This window comes from Paramormyrops kingsleyae, chromosome 13, assembly GCF_048594095.1.
Source record: "Paramormyrops kingsleyae isolate MSU_618 chromosome 13, PKINGS_0.4, whole genome shotgun sequence".
NCBI lineage: Eukaryota > Metazoa > Chordata > Actinopteri > Osteoglossiformes > Mormyridae > Paramormyrops > Paramormyrops kingsleyae.
The window spans coordinates 22291665-22316457 of record NC_132809.1 but is presented as its reverse complement, the minus strand read 5'-3'; the positions used below and the strand labels follow the sequence as shown (position 1 = coordinate 22316457).

Sequence of the window (24793 nt, the reverse complement as noted above, 5' to 3'; positions counted from 1 at the left end):
TAAGATGTTGGTCTTAGAACGATTTCCAATGTACTGATTTGTGGTTTTGCATCTGGACTTGGAATGCAGTATGTGTGTGTGTGTGTGTGTTTTTTTTCAGCAACGCCAATCCTTACTGTCACATTGAAAAGTGATAAACATTGTTTGGCCTTCGACCATCACTAATCTATATTAAGAAATTAACTATTAACCCTGGTGGGAGGAGAGTCCAGAGACAGTGTAAATAAAAAGCCTCAACACAAACCATACTGTCCCTCTTGCTCAGTACCGTGAACGATATCGAACATGGGGAAAGGGGGGTTCTACATCAGCAAGGCTGTGGGGGTGGTGGCTATTCTTCTGGGAGCAGCAGCTGTGGCCACCATCATTGCCTTATCGGTCGTCTACGCTGAGGAGAAATCAAAGAATGAGGTGAAGCCCACTGAAGGCAAACCGGAGCCAAGTCCCACCACTACCAAGGCCACCACAGCTGCGCCCACCACCGCAGCGCCCACCACCGCAGCACCCACCTCAGCTGCACCATCAAATGAACCATGGGACAAATACAGGCTACCAGATACCCTAATGCCTGAGTACTACAACATTACTCTTTGGCCTCGACTTCAACGAAACGAATCTGGCATTTTCATCTTCACAGGCAAATCCTTTGTTGTCTTCAAATGCTTGCAGGCCACTAACCTAATCCTGATACACTCCAATAAGTTGAACTATACAAAATTTGATGAACACCATGCGACTCTGACTGGAATCGATGACCCAAATCCACCGACAATTAACACCACCTGGTTAAAATTGGAGACACAGTTCCTTGTGATCCAGCTCAAAGGCAATCTTCTTCATGGAAAGTCTTACCGGTTGGACACGGAATTTGTAGGAGAGCTGGCTGATGACCTTGGGGGTTTCTACAGGAGTGAATATTCTGAAGATAACGTGACGAAGTAAGTCAGTTTTTCTGGAGCTATTTTTAAATGTTTCCTACAGAGCAATCTGTGCTTCATTACTTACGAAGACCCCGAGCAAATTTTTCAGATACAGTTATTAAATTAAAAATAAAAGTGGTGCTCTGGGATAGATGGTAATGGTGTGGACTCACCTCTTTATACCCGCAGGTTTGCTTGGTTCTGGGTGTCTGGAATGTGTATGCCCTACTAGCATTAGTGTGAGGTTCTTCTCATCAGAGGTGGCTATTTCAGGTCCAGAAAGTAAAAATCCAGACCATGATTTACTTTCAACTAACCAGTTGAGCATAAAGAGTCAGTCACAGAGTACTCAGCAGGTTGGTTGAAAGTAAATCATGGTCTGGATTTGTACTTTCTGGACCTGAAATTGCCACTTCTGTTTCTCATGGTCCAAAACCATTTGTAAAAATTGCCCTTAGTGTGTGAGTGCTAGTGATACTGTAGGTCCCCTGCCTCCTGCCTCATGATTCCTGGATATATTATCAAGGCTCACTAACCCCTTGCATTGGCTAATAGATTATGGGAAATGCAGGGACGAATTAATGAATGGATCAATGAAGTAATTCACAGCTACTCTGTAATTCTGTACATTTAACAATTTTTAGAAAACCAGTGATCAGGGGAAACCCTCTTATATACAACATTGCTGAAAAATGTTATAGTTACCAAGCTGTCCGTAGGAGTGAATGGGTGTGTGTGTGGGTTTGCATAGATAACATTTGGGGACCCCAAAATGTGGTAAAACCTGAAACTTTTGGGGACATTTTTCAGGTTGCCATTTCAATAACCTCAATTTTATAAAAATCTGTGAGTGCAATCAAAAAAAGTGAAAATGGCAAAAGTCTTGTATTTTGTTTGGTTACTTATGGTTATGGATATGGTTGGGTAGGGGTTAAGGGTGTGACTGGGATTAGGGTTTTTCCCATAGAAATGAATGGAAGGTCCCCATTTAGATATGTACACCAGTACATAAGGGTGTGTGTGTGTGTGTGTGTGGCCCATCATGGGTTATTCCCTGCCTTATGCCTGTAGCTTCTGGAACAGGTTCTGGACCTCCAAGTGGGTACAGAAGTGGGTACAGAAAATGGATGGATGGATAGATGGATGATGGATAGATGGAAGAAAAATATTATACATATTACATCAACAATATCTGCATTCTAGCCATCTTGTGTCTCTCCCTAAATGCTGTTGAATATGTCAGATCCTTCAAGCCTTTCAATTTTTTTGCCACTCTCTAGGGTTGTTGCTACAACACAGATGCAGCCCACAGACGCCAGGAAGGCTTTCCCCTGCTTTGATGAGCCAGCGATGAAAGCCGTCTTCCACATCACTCTGATCCATGACAATGAGACAAAGGCCCTGTCAAACGGCAAGGAAATTGGTCAGTGCAGATCTTAGCTTTCCGGACCACTGCTCTGCAAAAAGCCAGGTCTAATATTGATCTTATAAAAGTGTCTGTAAGTAAGTTAAAAGAAAGACAACAATGCCACAGAGATATCCAATCCACCTGTGGTTGCTGGTGTTTTCTGCACTTTTCCAGACACAAAGAATATTGAGGGAAATCTTCTTTCGACCACCTTTGAGCCCACGGAGAGGATGTCAACGTACCTGCTGGCATTTATCGTCAGCGATTACGATAGCATTGAACAGCAGGACGATGTTCTGGTAACGGTTTTACTACATATCTTAAAAGAATACATGCCATTAGCATAAAGCTCATCATTAATCTGATAATGACTTAGACTCATGAACACATGCAATCTGACTGTCCTGTTTGGCATATTCTTTAGATCCGAATCTGGGCCCGCAAGAAAGCCATTGCTGATGGACATGGAGAATATGCCCTTAATATTACTGGTCCCATCCTCCAGTTCTTTCAGAAGTATTATAATGCCTCTTACCCTCTGTCCAAGTCCGGTAAAACATTATTTTTATACATTATTTAAACTGGAATGTCACTTGTTGGATGACTACTGCTGTAAGTTATACAACTTTAGAACATAATATAATATCATTCTGTCTCCAGACCAGATTGCTCTGCCTGACTTCAATGCTGGAGCAATGGAGAACTGGGGGCTGATTACCTACAGAGAGACAGCCCTTCTTTATGACCCCCAGGTTTCGTCTAACGGTAACAAGGAGCGGATCGCTACCGTCATTTCTCATGAGCTGGCTCACATGGTGCGCATTGCGGCGGGCACTTTTCTGTTGTGTGTCTCACTGTGACGTTCCCTCTATGTAGTTTTTGACCATCTCCACTGAATTTTCCATGCAGTGGTTCGGAAACCTTGTGACAATGAAATGGTGGAATGACTTGTGGCTGAATGAAGGCTTTGCATCCTACGTTGAGTATCTTGGGGCAGACCATGCTGAGCCCACTTGGAATATCGTAAGTATGACTTTCATTAATCTGAAAGAGTTGCATTTTGCAGCATGGCAATGGGGAAAGCCATTTTTTGCATCTTTTTGCTAGTCCAGTTCAATGACTCTCTCTCTATTTGTCCTGCTCAGAAAGATCTGATTGTTCTGGGAGACGTCTACCGAGTATTTGCCATAGATGCCCTTGCCTCCTCCCACCCTCTATCATCCAGGGAGGATGAGATCAACAAGCCAGAGCAGATCAGTGAGCTGTTTGATGCTATCTCCTACAGCAAGGTCTCCTCATTATTTGTATTTGATATTTGTTGTATTAATATTGTATTGAGATTAATGTTGTATTGAGATTTAATACTGTTATTTAGGCTCTGACAAAGCTACAAACATATATATGTGAATGTTTTTTTCCATAGGGTGCATCAGTACTGAGGATGCTGTCTGAGTTCCTCACAGAGGACGTCTTTACCAAAGGGCTCAGTGTAAGTCATTGTAACTCAATGCATGGAATTGTGTTTGTGTTTTTCACGCAACAGCTTTGGTCACAGAGATTATCCTCAGAGGAGTATCCTGTATGTTCCAGTTTTGGTTGATGTGTTTTATAAAAGCAAGGAAACTAATCAAAAACTCCAGCATAATAACTTGTATATATATGATACCACTCAAAAGTTTGGACATCCCAAGTTATCTACAAAGAAGAGTGATCAACAGCATCGCATGGCCCAGTCACCTGACCTAAACCCAGTAGAAATGGTTTTGGTGGAGTTTGAACAGAGAGTGAAGGAAAAGTGGCCAATGAGAGCTCAGCAAACGTGGGGCCTCCTTCAGGACAGCTGGAGAAGCATCCAGGAGGCCACCTCGTGAAACTGGCATAGAGGAGACAGTAGGGTCATCCAGTCTCTGGAGCACTTGGGGTTAAGGGTCTTGCTCAAGGGCCCAATGGTGGCGTGGGGCCTCCTTCAGGACAGCTGAAGAAGCGTCACTCTGCTGACTACGGGATTTGAACCGGCAACCTTCTGAGTCTCACCCCCCAAACCAATTATTATTTTTTGCTTAATACTTTTTTGGTCAGTGTATAATTACATATTTGATATTTTATATATGTCGTAGTTTTGATGTCTTTGTAATTATTCTAAAATGTAGAGAATAGCACAAGGAAACCTTTATATGGGTAGGTGTGTCCAAACGTTTGACTGGTACTGTATAAGTAATGATTTTGTTAGGAGTGATGTATAAACTTGATGTACAATCAATGCAATCATAACAGTTAACATAAGGTAACATAAATAAAACAAAGCATCTTTTCCACAGACATACCTGAATCATTTTGCCTACAATAACACTGTATATACAGACCTCTGGGACCATCTTCAAACAGTAAGTTTCCTTCAGTATGTTTCAACATTGACAGACAAGTGAACAAAACATGGATATTTTGACGTAAGACCTAAAATCAAAGTCTTAGACATAACTGCTACTTGTTAGTAGGTTTTTGCTAGCTGTTACCTGAGACACTGATGGATTGCCTTTTCACAGCAGGTCACGTAAGAAATTCCTTATAAGTTTAAAGGTTTATTCAAAAAGAACATCAGTAATGTTTTTACATGCCACTTAAAGAGTTAGACTTATGTAATGAGTGATGGCTGCAGTAGGGATATGTTGTTCATATTGTCACATGTAGGCTGCGGATACCTCAGGAGTCGAATTACTCCATCCAGTCCGTGACATCATGGACCGCTGGGTTCTCCAGATGGGATTCCCAGTGGTGACCATAAACACGGCCACAGGAACAGTCTCTCAGAAACATTTCCTCTTGGATCCTGATTCTGTTGTCACCAGGCCATCTGAATTCAAGTATGTCTGATTTAGGTTGAACTGAAATGAGGGGAAGAGGCTTAATTGTAGATGCTGTGTAATCATTCTAGATTCAAGATTCTTTATTTGTCACATGCATAGTTATACAGGTACAACATGCAGTGAAATGTATGCTACTGATGCATTCTACTGATATCTGTACTGGGTATTATATAATATCTGTAACTGCTTTTGGACTAAAGTTACCAGTGGTATGTCCCCATAAAATGGATGAAGACAGGAATAGAGCAGGAAAAAGTCTACTGGTTACAGCAGAAAGAAGGTAAGAACTGGCCTAGTGCAATTCAGTATCATCAGATATATTGTTTCCAAGCTTGAAAATCATGTGTGGGCCATTACATCAGAGGAAGACTGCACTGTACTATCCAGAGATGGATAGTTCAGGTCCAGAAAGTAAAAATCCTGACCAAGATTTTGTTTCAACCAACCAGTTGAGTACTCTGTGACTGTGACTCTTTACACTCAACTGGTTGGTTTAAACAAAATCTTGGTCTGGATTTGTACTCTGGATCTAAACTATCTACCTCTGTACTGAAGTGTTGTGAAGCCTGAGCACTTTAATTTTCCCGCACACAGATAAAAACGATAACATGTCAGTAAATGGGAATGACTGGTTGCTTGCGAACCTGGATGTCACTGGGTACTACAGGGTGAACTACGACAACGATAACTGGGAGCGGCTCCTTGCCAAGCTCACCGAAAACCACACGGTAAAAGGCATAATTCTGACACATTAATAGATGAGCTATGCTAAATAGAGCGATACTGCACCTTTCGGACAGCAATTACTTGGACAGCAATTACTAAAAAGGGTCAGAGAATATTACAGGGTGTGAACTTGTGTTTGTCTTCTTTGTGTGCAGGAGATACCAGTGATCAACAGGGGCCAAATCCTGGATGATTCTTTCAACCTGGCCAGGTGGGAATTTTAGCAGTAATGCCCAAAAAATGTCCACGTGATTTGTAATGTGCATAAAGCCCTTTTTTTATTCATTTCAAAGGGCAAAAATTGTGAGCACAACACTGGCTCTGAGAACAACTAAATATCTCTACAATGAAACAGAGTACATACCATGGCAGGTGGCCATTAACAACCTAGATTATTTCATCTTGATGTTTGATCGCACCGAAGTCTACGGACCACTGCAGGTTAGTTCATATTGAAACCCAACCGTTTTCAGGCTGGATAGTTGTGAAATGAATGAGATAAATTATTATTTGTATAATTAGCATTTCTTCCCTTCTTTGATGGTTTTTTTCATATTTTATTGTTTTTATTTCTGCATTTTGATAGGCTTACCTTGGGAAGCAGATCAAACCTCTGTGGGATCATTTCACTCAAATCACTGATAATTGGACAAAGGTACCTGACAACCATATGGACCAGTAAGTATCTCTGCCAACCCAGAACACTCGGTACACAGCAAGAGCATTTGAATTCTATGAAGAGATTTTGTTGTTGGATATATTTTCACTAGCATTGTCATGTGACCAGGTACAATGAGGTGAACGCCATAAAAATCGCATGCAGCACTGGTTTCAAGGATTGTCAGGACTTGGTTAAATACTGGTACACACAATGGATGCAGAATCCAAATGACAACCCGTGAGTTCCCTGATTATTATTCCCATCTCGAATAATGCTAATGATATAATGTATAGTAAAGCTGTTTAGGTACTGTATCTTAGGATGTTAAGGTATATTTACATACTGCTTATGAATGTGCTATGAATGCATTATGGAGGTGCACTGAATATTCTGAATGCATTATGAATATGCACTGAATGTTCTATGAGTGCATTATGAATGAATTATGAAGGTGCAGTTAATATAAAGCATTAAATGCATTCCTCTGTGATTCTGGTGAACAGAATTCATCCCAACTTGAGGAGCACAGTGTACTGCAGTGCTATTGCTGAAGGAGGGGACAAGGAATGGAACTTTGGCTGGGAAATGTTCCAAAATGCCTCCATTGCATCAGAAGCAGAGAAGCTGAGAGCTGCCCTAGCTTGCACAAAGTATCCCTGGCTACTCAACAGGTAGTTTCAGCTCATCTTCTCACGTAACTTCATGAACTGATGGAATATCAGGGAATCACAAATGCTTCTAGTCTAGACTGCTTCAGCAGTCAGAAATGTGTATATGACATATATACTTCATTAGTATGTGTGTCAGCTGGGATTTCTTATTGGGTGAGCCTAGTCCCTTTCATTTGTGTCACTATCAGTGTCAATGACGATGATGACTGCACATACCAGTCAAAGCGTTATGGAAAATTATTAAATAGGAATAATTGTTAACAGACTGTAAAAACATGCATTTCTCGCCTCTATTTTACATGCAAAATAGGAAATTACACAATATCTGTTTTCATAAGTAACTTCAGTTTGTTTTCTTTTTTTCTGTTGCGCACCAGGTATCTGGAGTACACGCTGGTTCCCAAAATAATTCGTAAACAGGATGCTACCTCCACCATCATATACATCGCCAACAATGTAGTGGGGCAGCCTTTAGCCTGGGACTTTGTTCGAGCAAGATGGGATGATATATTTTCCCAGTGAGTTGAATTTGGATAAACCCATACTGGACTCGTTAATTACCTTTGTGCCGCTCATGTTCGTTTTCTGGATAAACGTTAATTAGATTTCTCCTTTCCCAAATCTAGGTATGGTGGTGGATCTTTCTCCTTCTCAAATCTCATCAACGGCGTGACCAAGAGGTTTTCAACAGCGTTTGAACTCCGACAGGTAAAACAAGCTCGACCATCAGACAACCATGTGTTGATAACAATATTAAATTATGTCCAAAGCATGTTTAAAAATGCCTTATGCATATGTTTTTCCATACATCTTGAGCTAACTGACATAATTTTACGTTACACTGGGACGGACTTCTGTATTCTTTGTATTTTCTTATTTAACCCATTCATATTCTGTACCAGTTAGCTGTACAGGTTTGCAGGGTACAAAACAGACAGGCAGAGTTTTGCTAACATTGAGCTGAGCAGCTGCATTTAAATTGAAACACAACAATAAGTGATTTCAATACGTGGTAATGATATTAATTAATATCTTGTGTGGTTTCTCAGCTGGAACAATTCAAGAAGGACAACGCGGGGACGGGACTCGGGTCAGGCACACAGGCAGTGGATCAGTCCATTGAAAGAACAAAAGCCAATATGAAATGGGTGGCAGAGAACAAAGCCAGTGTTCTGCAGTGGTTCACCACAGAATCTGGGTGAAGACAGTGGCTTGATGTGGTACCAACAGTCTCCTGAAATATACACCAGTTCTGGGCAGGACTATGACCTTCATCACGCATCCCATTATTTAATTTATTGACCGGAACTTGCCTATTTTTTAGGTTTGGCTGAATTTTTTATTTTATCTTTTGTCTAATCCACAAATCCAACATAGGAGGAACTTTTCAAACCCCAAAATAAAAGCATAACGATGTACTTCATTGATGTTTAGTGATCTGAAACAGTGGTGTCATCACTGCAGTATTTCTGGCATTTATCAATAGAGCTTATACTTTTCTGTTGAATCTTATAAATACATAAATTAAATCTTTGATTAATAAATGATGGATTTCGATTAATTATTCTTCCCCTTAGATTCATTTAATGTACAGATAAAGGCTTCTGGGTTTCTTTATGAAGATGGCATATGGCATGTCGTGCTCCACTTTGGGTTTAAAGCATCAATATTCTCCATTAATGAAGAGAATCATCTGTCTTGCTCTGGTTCTATGTTCCAGTTCTTTCCAAAGATGTTCTGTTTCACTACTATCAGGTTTGATGGCACATTATTAATCTCTGCATGCCAAAACACAGAACAGCTAACTGTCCAGATGAAGCAGACTTTGTGTAAAAAATAAACCATAAGAAATTTACAAACGAGAGGAGGCCATTTTAACTAATAGCTCAGAGTTGTTAAAATCTTCTTTAGCTCTGATTTAAAGGAACCCAGGATTTTATCTTGCGCTACACTAGCAGGAAGACTATTCCATACTCCACTACACGCTGTGTAAAGAAGTGCTTCCTCAAATTTATTTAAAAATGTTCTCCCGCTAATTTCCACTTATGGCCACGAGTTCTAGTATTTAAACTAATATTGAAATAGCCATTTGGCTGAACAGCATCCAGACCTGTTAGAATCTTATAGACCTGGATCATGTCCCCCCTTAATCTCCTTTGCTCAAGGCTAAACAGATTCAGCTCAACTAACCTCTCCTCATAAAACATTCCTCTAAGACCAGGAATCATTCTCGTAGCCCTACGTTGCACCCAACGTAGGCAGCAATGTCCTTCTTAAGGTATGGTGACCAAACCTGCACACAATATTCTAGGTGGGGTCTTACCAAGGAATTATATAATCGTAGCACCACCTCCCTTGACTTAAACTCTACACACCTACAGAAGTAACCCAACATCCTACTGGCCTTTTTAATTGCTTCCCCCCACTGGTGAGAGTGGGACATGGAAGCATCAACATACACACCGAGATCTTTCTCATAATCAGCTATCTTTATTTCCATAGAACACATAAAATATCTGTACTTTATGTTTCTGCTTCCTGCATGGATTACCTTACATTCATCTATATTAAATTTCATCTGCCAGGTATCAGCCCAGTCGCTAATTAAATCCAGATCCCATTGTAGCCTCTCTGCTGCTAGATCAGTATCTGCTACATCACCCACCTTGGTGTCGTCTGCAAATTTAACCAGTTTACTGTACATATTGGTGTCAATATCATTAATGTAAATTAGGAACAATAGTGCTCCTAAAATTTAACCCTGCGGTACCCCACTATGAACACAGGTCCACTGTGACATTGTGCCTCTAATAACTACTCGCTGCTTCCTATCTGTTAACCAGTTTTCGATCCAAGCTGCTACAGTTCCTAAAATCCCTGCAGCTTTGAGTTTAAGCAAGAGCCGTTTGTGGGGGACAACATCAAAGGCCTTCTGGAAATCTAAGTAGATCACATTGTAAGCCTTTTTGTGATCAATGTCTCTTGTAGCTTCCTCAAAGAACTCAAGTTAATCAGTTAAACAGGATCTACCTCTCCTAAGTCCATGTTGGCTATCCCTCAGAATGTTATTTGCATCCAGGTATTGTACCATTTTCACTTGGATTATAGCTTCCATTATTTTTCCAGTAATGCTAGTTAAACTGATTGGCCTATAGTTTGCTGGGTTACTTCCATCCCCTTTTTTGAATATGGGTGTTATATTAGCATGCTTCCAATCTGAAGGTACCACACCAGTAGATAAGGATTTCTGGAATATTAAAGTTAAAGGTTGGCTAATAATATCCCTCATCGCTTTTAAAACTATAGGTAAGATGCCATCAATCTAGTTATTTCAGCAATAATGGAAAATGACATGCCAATAACCCCCCCCCCTTGTGGCAAACAAACAACTAAAGTTAATCTCACCTCTCCATGCAACCTGAGACACTAACGCATTGAAACAGCTATGTATCATTATGCTTAAATCAATCATGAAAAGACTTGATTCTCATTCACTCCAGTAAACTGGATTTACTGACTGAAATCTACCAAATAAGTATATCTGTACATCTGGGTGGACACAGAATTTACAGTAGATCTGGCAGATGACCCTGAAGACTTCCACAGAGTGCAAATTATGAAAATGGCAAAGAAGCAGATGATCATATGATAAGTAACAATTGGAAAAGATATTTTAGGTATACAGTATAACCATCCATTTTCCATAACTACGTATCTGGTACACTTATGTTAGACCTGGAGACTCACCCAGAAACAAAATAGCAGTAGACACCCTAGACCGTATTCAGGAAATGGATGGAAATGAAGGAAATTAAATGAATTATCATAATTTTAAATAACCTTTGGGCTGTCATGTTAGGGAGCAGTTTGATGGTTTCAGGGCAAAAGCTTTGATTTCTGCCCTGGCTCTAACTGTGGATAGGAGGCCCTAGAAGATGGATTGATAAATGGAAATTTTAGTTGTGTAAGATACCTCATTTGGGTTAGCATAATGTTAAGTAAATTTTTTAACCTAAGCAAATATTTAATGCAGAGTTCATTTGGGTCAAAAACATGGGTTTGATCCCCACCCTGGCTATATGCCGGTGGTGTTTTCCTGGTAGGTTTCCTCCTAACATTAAAAATTATGTATTAGACAAATCGTCTTTAATCCCTTTAGTGTGATTCTGAATTACTTTTTCCCATTCTCACAGTTTAGTAGTACATTCTCACTCTAAACAAAAAGTCTGTGCATCAAAGGATGTAAACAGTCCAAATGTTTATGTGATTCTCAGGAAACATGTCTATTATTTAAATAGGAAGCAAAAGGCTTTTTTTTTTAGTTTATTTTTCTGTTTTATCATTTTAACCCTGCTGATCGTTTTCATTGGCAAACACATGGCCTGTTCCATCAACCTTGGCAATGTTAATGGATTAGCTATTAATTCAGGAAACAGCAGGACCTATAGACTAGTGGTGGGCGGATTGATCCAAGTACAGATAATATCGATAATAATGTTGGTATTGATATTGATCAATACCAGTATAATGAGATTGATACTTCAGTTTCGTTTTCTGTCCTGAATGCACTGCGGCTGTCTGTGTTCGCGCTGCTGCGCTCGATTGCTGCTCCCGGCTGTCACGTGACTCGGCGGCACCAGACAAGCAGACAGCCTCACTTGCACACACACACACACACACACACACACACACACAGTATAATATTTACAATAACATATTGAATTAGTGGGCCGCCGAACCATGCTTGCAATAATTATACAGCAGAGATAGTTCGGGGTTTAATCACCAGATGGCGTTTATTACACCCATACTACTACAACCCACATACTCGCACTACCCACCGTGCTCATCGCCCGGCGTTCTGACGAGTTGAGCTACCTATGGAGACGTGCTATCGAGCCTTTCAGCACATGTGCAGTTCCACCGTCTTGGGATTTTGGTTAGGTCTTACGGGTTAGGTTTAGGTTTAAGATTAGAATATATGCTTCAGCACGCACAAATACGCACACACTGCGTACAACAATAAACATTTAACCACTATACATGACAAAACACACAGCAGATTTATAATCACACAAGCGATTACTGAGAACTATTTACAAGCTGGCATCAGTCCAACATGCGGCTCTGCCCACCGGTACCTCCACGCTGCAATATTTCTTTACTTATAGACTTTGCCCAAATTCTGTCCAAATTCTTATCTAATTAATACAAAACACAAAAACACTTAAAAGTAATGAAAATGAATCCAGCTTTAGCAATTTGATGATGCATCCACCTTAATTATTAAAAAAGTATAGATCTCGGTATCGTATTGGCGATACTTGCCCTGTATTTTCTTGGTATTGGATCGATACCAAATCTTGTGGTACCACTACTATAGACAGCATGACAGAGCACTCACAGAAATGCACACTGCCTTTCAAATCTCTACTTAGGAAGTAAAAGTTGGAAAGAGGAAGCAAAAGACATGTGGAAGAGGTTCTACAAGGGTTCTACAAGGCCATGGGAAATGGTCGGTATTTTTCTGGGTGTAGGAGCTGTGGCCACGACCATTGCGTAATAGCTGAAGAGAAATCCAGTAATGAGGCCCACTGAGATGGAGGTGAGATGGAGAAGGGACTGGACTGGCCATCTGGCATCCCAGGTATTGTTGGGATGGAGCAGCAAAATTTATTGCAGGGGACCCCAAAAGTCCAGGGTCAATTTTTAATCCCAGTCCAGTCCTGGATGGAGACAAAACTCACCACTGTAATACACAACTGACATGAGTACCAATGGAAAACCCACAGTATCTGCACCATCAAATGAACTAATGGGCCAAATACAGGCTCTGCAACGTACCTCTTCGGCTTCAGCATAAACCAAATATAATGCTGTGTTAATCTACACAGACAGATATTCTTGGAAGATATTTGTAGGACTCCTAACAGAAGACCCAGCAGGTTTATCCAATAATAAATATTGTTATTGATAATAATATTAAAACAGAAAGTGAACCAAAACGACTTTTTGCATCTACAGTTGTGATCAAAAGTTTGCGTACACTTATCACAAACGTGTTTGTCATGACAGTTTTGGGCTTCCAATGAATTCCTAGAGGCCTGTATCACGAAGCCAGATTACTTGCTTAGCCAGATAAACGGTTGGATTTAAGGTAGCCCAGGCTAAATGTAACCGAACAAAGATAAAGTCCATTTAAATCTGACAAGTTATCTAGCTCACCAGCAAATCTTGCTGCGTGATTCGGGCCCCAGGTATGAGTGTTATCAGTACTGCAGTTATTCCCTTCCACTTATTCCATGTATTACTGCTGTTGTAATACGACTTCACTGTGGATCAGTCATACAACGTAACCAATCTTATGACTTTCCTGGGATCATATCTGGATTTTTTTGTAAGATTAACAGCCATCAGCAGGCTGCTGTATAAATGACTTTAGGTAAATATGGATACAAGTTTCTCACAGTACATAACCCCGGGCCAGATATAACAAATCAGAATAGTGCTGATTTCACATTATATCTCTTTATTAAGTTGATATTTAGATAATGAAAATATAATTTTGAATGTTTCATATTTTTAACATTTCTTTCATAATCTCTCCACCAAATCCTTATTAGAAACAGAATCAATTCTAGTGAGGAGTTTGAAACTAGGGCTCTAAGGTGTGTATGGCAGGTCTGAATGGTTCTTAGCAAATCACGCAATCGATGATGTGGACCAGGACATCCTTTTGATTCCTTATCGGTTTCAAATTATTGGTATATTCTCAGCCCCAGTTATGGAAGCACATTAGTTGCCCAGTTGAAGCCCACACATATTTATTACAGACTATTTTTTCTATCCTTTTAGCCAAGTCATCACGTTAGACCTGCACATTATATTTACTCACCAGTAGGTATCACTACTGTACACCGTGTTAAATGAGGTTCCGCGTGATGAACCTTTTGGCAGATCAGTGGGCCTCAGGGCTTTGCATGTGCGTGTATCTGAATAGTGATGGAGAAGGGAGGCTTTCTGAAGCACTGAGCCATTCTAGTCCATTGATTCTTGGAGAACAAGACAACCCTCAAAGCGAGACTGTAGCAGACATGCATAATACTCGTCTTGGAGCTTCAGTTTCAAAGGTAACATCACTGCTCCGTGGCACCAATGAGGCAGTTCAGAGCCTAAAGGGAGCAGATACTCTGACAGAGCTCTCACACTGCCAGTTTTTATGCAGTGACCAGTCAGCATCCAGTTGCAGTGGCTTCTTGGAACCTCCCAGTGATCTAACTCAAGTGCACAATGGATTTTGTATGTTGGGCCTTATGAATGTAATGTCTCTGCTCCCCCAATCTCCTTCTTTTCTATACTAATTTTGCATGTGTGCAGATATGGGCAGTATTTCAATTAAATGTATTTATAATATTTATTTAATTATTTTTAATGTATTTTGTAATTTGTATTTTGCTGGATGGAAAAAATTAGATATAATTTGTAACAAAATATTTTGAAAGATTGTATATATTTAAAATACTTAACATGCTTAATAAAATATGTCATTTTATTTATTTATTTTCTACCACGTTAAGAACCTTCATCACCAGGCTTACTTTTAAATATAGTCTATTACTGTATTTTATGAAAATAAAACGCGTGACACATCCTGTTGGGACCAGCTTGCTCCTTGTGAACTTTGTTTTTTTTTTGTTGACCAGTAATTCAAGGAGAAGACGCTTTGGTGCAAGTATGTGGTGAAATATACTATCAGATATTGCTCACTGAATGTCATTATAGGACTGAAAAAAACAGCAATTAGCAAACAGCAGTGCTGTGTTCTAGAATTTCTGAATGAACTTGCTAGCCTGCTAGTGGCATTCTAGTTAATTTCAATAGGCATGCTTAGGCAGTGGAGTACTGTGGTTTGTCATATATGAATAGAATAGAATAGAACAGAATGCCCGTTATTGTCATTAAACGAATGTGCAATGAATTTAGGTATGTCCCCTGAAATAGATTCAACACAACACTATCTTAGCTCTGCATACACATACAAAGTAAGAACACAAGCAATACAGACCAGTAAACTTTGAGTGTCTCTTTGTGCATACAAATATACAAGTTGGGAGTATATAAATAGCACTGGAGTGGTTCTATTTACAATAATTACAATGAGTCCCTGAAATATTGCACTTTTGCCCCATTGATGCCCTGAACAATTGTTTAACTGATCTCAGTTTTTTGCTTGGGAAAAGATCAGGATTTTATTTGGTAGGCAAACCAGACCTTACATATGACAACAATGACTAAGCTGGAGCTCTCAGGTGTAACCTGGCAAGACATGAAGGCTGGGAACAAGGTGAATAACAAGGTGATCAGTGACCTCTGCTGGCCAAACGGGGACAAGACGGAGGCAGATCATGACACTTACATAACTCCTTTTTACTGTGACCATCACATATAATTTATAAAACCTGTAGGAGTGCAGGCCATTTTGTTTGATTTGCCTTTCTCTCCTGTTTTGGTTAGATAGGGAGTGAGTTTAAGTCCAGTTCAATTGCCTCATCTCAGATTAGAGACAAGGTGTGGAGCCACTGAATGGATTAGGATTTAGGTTTGCCGACCACTGGTCTGAATATTAGAGATTATCTCCTTTTTAATGTTGTTCTTTATTTTTTACTCTTGACAAGGGTGTGAGTGAAAATTTGGTGGAATGAAACTGTGCATCAATCCTGGATAGAAGTAGATCTGGATCTGGTGAAACAGGAATCATCTTGGAGCCGTGTGTGTTTGCATGTGTGTGGGCACGCGTGTCACAGAAAGGGGTACGTGCCAACGTGTGTGTGCACGTGTGTCGATGAGGGGGGTACGTGTTGATATATGTGTGCGTGTGTGTGGGCACACGTGTTGCTGAGGGGGGATACATGTCGACGCGCATGTGTGTGTGTGTGTAGTTGAACTGCTTATACACACTTAAATTATGCCCCATGCCATAATGTAACTTCAGCATGCCATGACGGAGCTGTTTGCCATGACGGAGCTGTTTGCCATGACGGAGCTGTTTGCCATGACGGAGCTGTTTGCCATGACGGAGGTTTATCATGGTTCAGAACTAACATTTGCATCCTGCCATCTTAGGAATCTACAAAGTGCCACTTTAGTCCACAATATGTATGAACGTTACTGAGTATTAATTCATTAAAATACATGCTGGTAGCCAGCTAGTCACTTATCATTGTGTTACAATGTTTATATTTGTTCACCTGTGACTGTAATACGTGGATTATTTCATCAGAATAATCCAAGCTCGTTCTAGTTTGTTCTTTGCTTGTGTAATCATTTATGTTGTATATAAAACACTTAATAGCTGCATTATAGAAAAAAAAATCAGTAATAAACCAATAAAATGAAATTTGTTCAAAGGTTTTATTTTATTAACAAAAAATAAATTATATACATATTGAAATATAAAACTTAGAATAAATAATAAATTAATTTGACATTTCCTTGCTGGAGTTGTCGCTGCCGCATGCCACGATAATACACATATTCCACAGGCTGTATCTTCAGGACAGAAAAGCTTCATCCAACACTGGCCATGACACATAGTCCACACACTGTTGTCTGACACCCTGACACATCTGGGGAAACATCTATGGAAGATGACAACAAGACAGTTATTCTCTAAGTGTTCAGGAGAGATGCAATGGACACAGAGACTATTGTAGACTGAAATGCATAGACAGTGTTAAATACATTAAATGCATGCTAGGATGTACAGTACTGTGCAAAAGTCTTAGGCAGTCCAAGAAATGTTTAAAGCTGTTTATCTGGGTAGCAAGTGTAATTTAACATTAGAACATGTGCAAATTAAGAGTAACACAATAAAAACTAGTAATAATTTCTATATATTCTATAATAATGGCTAGATGAACGCCGCTTCAGTTCCCAAACCTCTCCTCAGGGGCACCTCAGCCGTTCCACGATTTTGTTAAATTTCACCAACAGCTCTATTAAATAATTAAATAAATTGGTTTAAAAAGTCAGTGACAGATTGACTCGCTGTATGAGGTCGGCTAGTGGCCAAGTCAAAACATACATGGCTGCACTGGACGGTCGCTGCAAATACTGGGGTGATTTTAGCAGAGGTTCTGAAATGGCTCAGCTGACACACTTTGACAGGCATAATATCATAGTTTTACACCAACACGAGGATAATCTAAACATCATTTTCTTTGCCTGCCTATGACTTTTGCACAGTACTGTATATCGTTGTTTTGTTACGTTACACACATTTGAGAACACTATACATTATAGTATGATCTAGTTATTTTGAAGTAATGAGGCATTCATACCTGATCAAAGCAAGCTTCTCCCATCAGCATGTGGCCGTCCATCTGCTGAGGGCTGTTCTGGCTTGAGGGTCCTGCCTGGTAGCGTGAGTCACTGAACTGGGAGATTCCCAGCATCTGCTCTGGCTCCCACTGTCTTGGTATGGAGCTGTACTGGTAGCAGTCCTGGAACTCGGGTGAGCCCAGTAAGGTATTATTTTCCGTCGGATGGAACTGGGTGTTTTCCGTGTGACCCAGCTGGCCCGACAGGTGGTTGATATAGCGGATGGCGAGACGCAGGGTCTCGATTTTGGTCAGGGTCTGTCCGGCGGGGGCCTCAGAGGGGGGCAGGTAGGTCCGGAGGTGGTGCAGCGCCTTGGTCAGGTCCCTCATCCTCAGCTTCTCCCTTTCACTGGCGCTCTGCCGTTTTCTCCCTGGATACTTCGACCTGGACTTCCTCTTCTCCTGAGCCGGAGGCACTGGCTTCCTTTCTGCGGCTCCCTGGAGGTCTGCGGCCTCCTGTGCTGCTCCCCAGAGGAGCGGTGAGGGAGAAAAGCAGCCCGAGTCTACGGACGAGGCAGGGGACAGGCTGCTGCAGGCGCTGTAGTAGCCAGAATCGGATGCTGCACTGGGAGGTTCCAAGAAGCCACTGCAACTGGATGCTGACTGGTCACTGCATAAAAACTGGCAGAAAACTGTGTCCATGGTCACGATGCTGCTTCGGCTTGGAGATGCTCTGCGTCTGGCTGTGTCGTGTAGACTGACGAGTTGAGGGCTGCTTCTGAATTTATCCTGGGTGAGGTGTGACGTTACACCTTCCTGGACTGCTGGGTGACTTCAAAGGCCCACAGGAGAGTTCGCACTGAAGGGGGGGTCCCCTTTCCCGGACCAAGGTGTCAGAGCACAGCTGCAGAAGATAAAACTGTAGCAGAATGTGACCAACTTAAGACCAGCTACGGGATTAAAAAGTTAGAGCGTATTCTGCCCGCTGACTATTTCACAGAGACCTGCACAGCCATTAAAAAGATCTTTAAAGAACATATAACTCTAATTAGTTTGCTGTTTTAATTACTGGCCATTGGTAGGTATGTCCATGCCCTGTTTGGCTTGTGTCCCCCTCCCAGAGCAGTAGAAGTGTGCCTGCTGGAAGGTGTGACAGTTTCACACCCTGACGTCATTAAATTCTTAAGGTCTAAGTGTTGCTTTGGGAAATGGAGAAACAGCTTTAAGGATGCATTACATCTGTAATTACAATTCTTGGTTAAAAAAATAAGCCACGGGGTCAGTCAACTTGCATGCAGCATTTTCATCCTGCATTAAAGTTTATGGTTGTATTTATTTTTAAGAATCAGAACTTTCTACAGCATAAAACCATAAAAATACTGTATGCAGTATGTATGCCGTAATGCATAAACGCCTCCTAAATTTTTAACTGAATCCTAATTGGTATTAAATTATTCCTTCTCAACCCCAAAGATAATGGTGTATGTAGATCCTGGCAAATATCATGGGATACCAGCCTCCCTGCTCTGGCAATTTATTTTGTGAGAAATGGTGCGACCACTCATAACACGAAAAGGTTTCTGCAAGATCAAGGTCTCCTGAATACACACAGTTAAATGTTGTTTGAGACTGTCTTTGAACAGGCAGAACTGGAGTAAACTAGTTAGCACATGGATCTGAACCATTAGGACTAGTTCACATGTTGGGTGGATGTTTAATGAGTAACTAGGTTACCTTGTCTGAATAACATTAACTTTTAGAAACAAGCAGGTCTCAGAACTTGGAGGTTAAGAGTCTTTGATTTTTTTCCCTCTGACGGTCATACATGGAAAGCAAAAGCAATAGAAAAGTGATGTGAGCACTGAGAGTCGCGTCCTCATGGTGCCCCCCCCCACTAGAGGTGCTAAGTGACACCTCAGTAACCCCCAACACTGCACTTGTGGATTGCACCAGTGGTGGAATTGGTCTGGAGCGGATCTTCCCACAGACTGGTGTGTTATATTTTACTCCTGGTTTTAAGCAGATCAGTGCTACTGGGTTGGATGTGTGGGTGCAAGCATACACACACACACACACACACACACACACACACACACACACACACACACACAGTCGTGTAATCATATCTTTTTGGGGACCGCTCATTCATTTCTATGGGAAAAATGCTAATGCTAACTATGACAGCCTTAACCCCTACCCAGCCCTAACCATAACCATAAGTAACCTAACAAAATACAAGAGCTTTTGCATTTTTAGTTTTTCCATTGCAGTCACAGATTTTTATAAAATAGCGTTTTCCCAAGAAACTGGTCCCCATAAGGCAAAAAAAAAATGGGTATTCATCACGTTGTGGGGAGATTTAGTACATATGCACACACAAATTGCTGCCTATATAGTATATATATTTTATTGTGTTATATACAAAGCTACTAGTGAGATGTAGTTGTCTATTTCGAGGTGAGTGCATGTGTGGATTGAGTGACAATGACAGATTTATTTGTCTGTTTTTTTTGGTTTGTGATACTCTAGAAACAAAATGATTTGATCGCGGAATTGAATTACAGTTGTTATTATGTTGATATGTAAAGCCACAAAGATTTACTGATGTTTTTGAAGTTACATACTGTTTCATCTTAACTGATTTCTGGTATTTTTATAAATAAGTCTACTAATGACTAATACTAGTCAGGGTAATGTGTGGCTTATTACAGGCAGAAGAGAGACTGCAATTTGCCTAAATGCATGTGTGTGGACCTTGGGAGGAAACCCCACCAGGAGAACATGCAAAATCTGCACTAAAGCTGGATCCATACCAGAATTTTGACTTTGATACCAATTTTGGTACCTCAGTATCAATACTAAATTGATACTGCAAAACATTACATTTATGTATTATGGATTAAACCAACAGCAACAGCCTGTAACACAGTTTTAACATCAGTGAAATATGCATAGATTAATTAAATTCCATTCAATGCATAGATTCTGATATTAATTTGGCCTCAGCTATTACAAAACCTCATTAATAACACACTGATGTTACGTTCATACTTGTGTCATTTACCCTTAATCTACTTTTCGTCACTGAGGAGTGTACTTACACGTAGGCTAAACGTAACTTTAAACAGACACACGAAACATCTTAACCACCACTGCCGTGTGTTACGTCTGTTATCATGCACACCTGTTGATCTTTAAACCTTTAAATAAATTAAGGTGCGCGAGAGACCGATGCTTTGCCAGGTTAGGCATGTTGTCCCCTTCTGTACCAACATTTGTATACTTTGGCTGTTGGGTCTGCAGGGTCACCCTTTTCATCCGTTTTAGAACCAAAAGTACGCCATATCTCACTCCTGCAATCCTGCTTATCAGCGAGAGGCGGGCAGTGGGAAACAGCGGCTCCCATCTCCCATCTGTGTAGCTTCTCTGTCCCATTTTGAAGTGTTCCTTAAAATTCAGCCTAGAAATGTGTTCCATTCCCGGACCATTGGGTGGATCCTTCACAGCCCAGCCTATCCCAAGATTCATCAGAAGATTTTTAGAAGGACCCAGCTTGCAAAGGCTACGTATACAGAGTATACCGCGTCATACAGAGGATGCAGACCCCCAAATTAGGACACAGTTTGTTTCTCTCCTCAAAGCACAGACTCGAAGCGTTAACTATGTGACGAAACTTCTGAAAGTGTTTTTTGAGGTGTACAATAGAGATGTACAGCACATTTTAATCAAATATCAAAATTTACAAAATGATAGAATTGTACTGTTTTAAATATCTGGTTTTGCAATATGAGCCTGACATTCAGAAAAGCGTTCCTCCTCACACATTCAGAAGATACCGGACTTGAATCCCAAATCCAGGAAGTACAGGGCAATCCGGCTGCTTCTTAGCCATCACCCAACATGCTAAAATAAGTACTATAGCTTCTACACATGAGTACTTATATAAACAAATGTCTTCAAATGACTACTTTTTAAAATAAAAACACTTCCACTCTCCTAAGTTAGAAAGACACATCAGTATTTCACTATAAAGGCAGAAGACTACTGCCTTTAATCCGTATAATCAGCGCTTAGATACCTGCTAGTCATCCCCAAACTTCAGAAGGCTGAGGAAACTTACTGGGTCCCGAACAATCAAAAGTTAATTAGGAAGAAAACGTGAACTACTTTGGGTTGCTTTTCCCTCGCTGATAAGTGGCAAAGCGTCTAAAACTTTTCCCCAGTTAGTTCTTTATCTGTGTATTGAGCTTATGTCTATTTACATATCAAATAAACTTCACACACCTGTGGAGTAACCGCTCATCTCTAATTCCCCACATGACTGCCTGGGACTCCAGTCCCTGACACGTGTCCCACCTGCCGCTGACGCATTAGAGGATTAAGCAGATAGGGTAGGATGCCAGCTAGGCTCTTTGATGGGATCCTTCTCCCCAGACAGAGCGGCGCGAGAGAGCCATCTTTGCGCCTGTGGGATGCGTTAATTAATCCATTCTTTCTGCTGTTACGGAAGAATCGTCCTGGATGGGCATGGGACTAAGAGCAGATCCTGACCTGAATGTCATTTTAACCTGAAAACTGTCTTCAGATGGTGCCCTGGCCTCTCCATAGTAACCTTTCTTTTGTGTCTTACCAATCTAATCATCGCAAGAAATGAACATTTTTATTTCACCTACAGTTTTGATCTCATTTCAGATTATCAATTTAATATTTTTAACTGTAGACTTCAAAATCTTCCAAGAAAGACTAAACACATATTGGTATCATTGTTTCCTTTTTTTATTGACAGCTTAAAACAAATAAATACCTAAGATAAATAAGACAAGATAAAAGCTGGCTAATTTCCCATTTAGCACCGGGACTCGAGCTTGCCACCTCTCTTTGTATTAGCATGTGGATGCTAAGCTCTTTATCATGCTGGTGATAAGAGGTTCAATTACAATGCAAATTGCAGTGAGGGTTATTGGCCTTTACATCCAATCAGTGACATTTTAGGGGTCCAGACCTGTCCAACTTATCCAGTGCTTTCTGGGTGGAGTTAAGCTAATGTTCTCTGGAATTAGTTTTAACGGAATGTTTTATCACTTATATAGTTTGTTAAAATACTCATATGTATCTAGTACATTGTACTCACATGACAATAAAGCTTTAATTTTTAAAATTTAATTTAAAAATATATGTACAATGTCCCTCCCCCCACCCATAATATGCCAGAATTCCCCAATAATGTGTTTTTATGCACAAATGGTTACTTATCTTTAATAGCATTGATAAATTAATAAAACTTCCGTGTTTAATGAAATGAAAAGCATTGGAATGAAATGAAATGAATTCACTCCGGCTCTCCGTCACACAGCACTGGGACATCTGAGGAAGAGCGAGGTGATCAGACTGCATTGGCAAATACTCATAAATGACTTTCAAACAAACCCTTTGTTTTATGTTGGGGGTTAATGACTCATACACTGCTAATGCTGTGTTCATACTAACAACTGCAGTAAAGGTATCTGCCTATGAAGGGATTTAATCTTCACTGACAGCATTAGGTAACGTATGACTGGCCTCGTTCTCTGGGTACAGACACACCTCGTGTACAGAAAAACGTTGCTTTGGCTGTCACACATGCACAGCAGTAACACTGTCATATTTAAAACTAATGAAAGCCTCCAATGTTTTAATAGCATACGCTGCCACTCACGGTGTTTTTGAGCACCTTGTATTTTAGCCTTTTTTGGATGAACTGAGCGATGTGCTCACTGTAAATGCTGTGTTTGAGGAAGATGGACGATGAAGGGAAGCAAAAAGTGACGACATGGGTGCAAAATCACCTGACCTTAACGCCAGTGAGGTCATTTGGGATGAAATGGATATAAAAGGAAGTGGCGTAGCTGCTGCAAGCGTTCAAGGCTGGGGGGTTTGGAGCTCTGTGTGTGTGGGGGGGTTTGCGTAGCATGCAAATTCCAATCCAAAGATATGCAGTTAAGGCTATTTGGTGTCTCTAAATTGGTGTGTGTGTGTTTGTGTGTGTGTGTCCAAATGTCCCCCACAGTGTGATAAAAACCATTTTTCAGGTCTCCACAATGATCTGTGAATGCAATTAAAAATTCCAAAAGTTTCATATTTTGTTTGATTGCCTGTGGTTAAGCTTAGGGCTGGGTGGGGGTTAACAGAATGGCTGAAATGTGTTCATCTGTAATCAATGTGCCTGTTAATTGTCACTCTATCCTTCTTTCCTTTTATTGCAGAAGTGTCACTAAACTGTAATAAAACATGAGTGATCAACAACATTAACTGGCAGAGTCTCCACAGAGTCACTCCATTCCCCTTTCATGGGTAAAGCTCTGATTATTTTTCATGTCAGTGTATCCTAGTGGAAATACGGACCTTTTTCCTTCACTGTAGGTATTCATTAGCATTAGCGGAAGGAAAATAACAAGAACATAAGTCCACCTGTGGGGCTTCATAGCAGGACCATTCAGTGCAGACATTTTAGCATTTTTAGTAGCAATAATAGTAACGGTTCCTTTATTAATCCATGTGGGGAAACTGACTGGTTTTTGCATATCCTGCCACTATGAGACATGCAGGTAGAATTTAGTGATCAGTGTTGACACAGCACAGCACACAACAACGAAGTGTGTCCTCTGCATTCAACCCATATGTGACGTCATGACATAGCAGGGGGCAGCTAATTCAGCACCCGAGAAGCAGTGTTTGGGGGTGTTACCTTGCCCACGGTACCTCAGTGGTGCCTTGCTGGTCGGGGACTCGAACCTGCAATCTTTCAATTAAAAGTGCACATCCCTAACCATTAAGCCACTACTGCCCACCATATATATATATAAACATTTTCCCAGTATAATTAATATAGAGGGATTTGCTTTTGTGTGTTTGGCAGAGGACAATTCTTTAATTTGTTTGTGCTTTTAAACAAGGCTGTTTTTCATAAATAACTAAGTTCATGCTTCGTGAAAATGTGTATGGATTGTGTGACAATGCCAGACATAGCAGGGGTGTCTTGGCTGCCTGTTACGTCCTAGTGGTATTTTAGGGGGTTGCAGGGTGCTAGTTAACAGTCCCAAGATATAACGGGAAATTCACTCAAGATACTTATACGTACGTCTCGTTATATGTACGTCCCCTGTCCACAATCTGCAGTTAGGCAACAGTGCATTTCACTGCACATTGTACATAGCATTCACTGTGCATGTGACAAATACAGCTTTG

At 40.6% G+C, this 24793-nt stretch overlaps 2 protein-coding genes across 2 annotated transcripts; one reads left to right on the top strand and one right to left on the bottom strand.

The window, feature by feature from the left end:
• Positions 1-242: 242 nt before the first annotated feature.
• On the top strand, positions 243-8811 carry LOC111845750 (aminopeptidase N). The gene is made up of 20 exons (XM_023815383.2): positions 243-938; positions 2201-2343; positions 2503-2627; positions 2753-2879; positions 2989-3143; positions 3238-3351; positions 3474-3617; positions 3752-3817; positions 4647-4712; positions 5017-5189; positions 5393-5472; positions 5787-5920; positions 6074-6129; positions 6212-6359; positions 6505-6596; positions 6706-6816; positions 7083-7250; positions 7628-7768; positions 7877-7958; positions 8300-8811. Exons 1-20 carry the CDS (start codon positions 286-288, stop codon positions 8450-8452), a joined length of 2931 nt encoding a protein of 976 aa, XP_023671151.1. The 5' UTR covers positions 243-285; the 3' UTR covers positions 8453-8811.
• A 7990-nt stretch (positions 8812-16801) lies between these two features.
• Positions 16802-18271, bottom strand: LOC111845756 (uncharacterized). The gene is made up of 2 exons (XM_023815393.2): positions 17591-18271; positions 16802-16888 (listed from the first exon to the last, which is right to left on the bottom strand). Exons 1-2 carry the CDS (start codon positions 18269-18271, stop codon positions 16802-16804), a joined length of 768 nt encoding a protein of 255 aa, XP_023671161.2.
• Positions 18272-24793: the final 6522 nt, after the last annotated feature.

Bases quoted from the DNA above. Each gene is read 5' to 3' on its own strand.
- LOC111845750 (XM_023815383.2), top strand. From the start codon at position 286: ATGGGGAAAGGGGGGTTCTACATCAGCAAGGCTGTGGGGGTGGTGGCT. The intron at 5,190-5,392 runs GTATGTCTGATT...TTTGGACTAAAG, and splicing joins ACCAGGCCATCTGAATTCAA to TTACCAGTGGTATGTCCCCA. The intron at 6,130-6,211 runs GTGGGAATTTTA...TTCATTTCAAAG, and splicing joins GATTCTTTCAACCTGGCCAG to GGCAAAAATTGTGAGCACAA.
- LOC111845756 (XM_023815393.2), bottom strand. From the start codon at position 18,271: ATGGACACAGTTTTCTGCCAGTTTTTATGCAGTGACCAGTCAGCATCC. The intron at 16,889-17,590 runs GTATGAATGCCT...CATCTTCCATAG, and splicing joins GAGAAGCTTGCTTTGATCAG to ATGTTTCCCCAGATGTGTCA.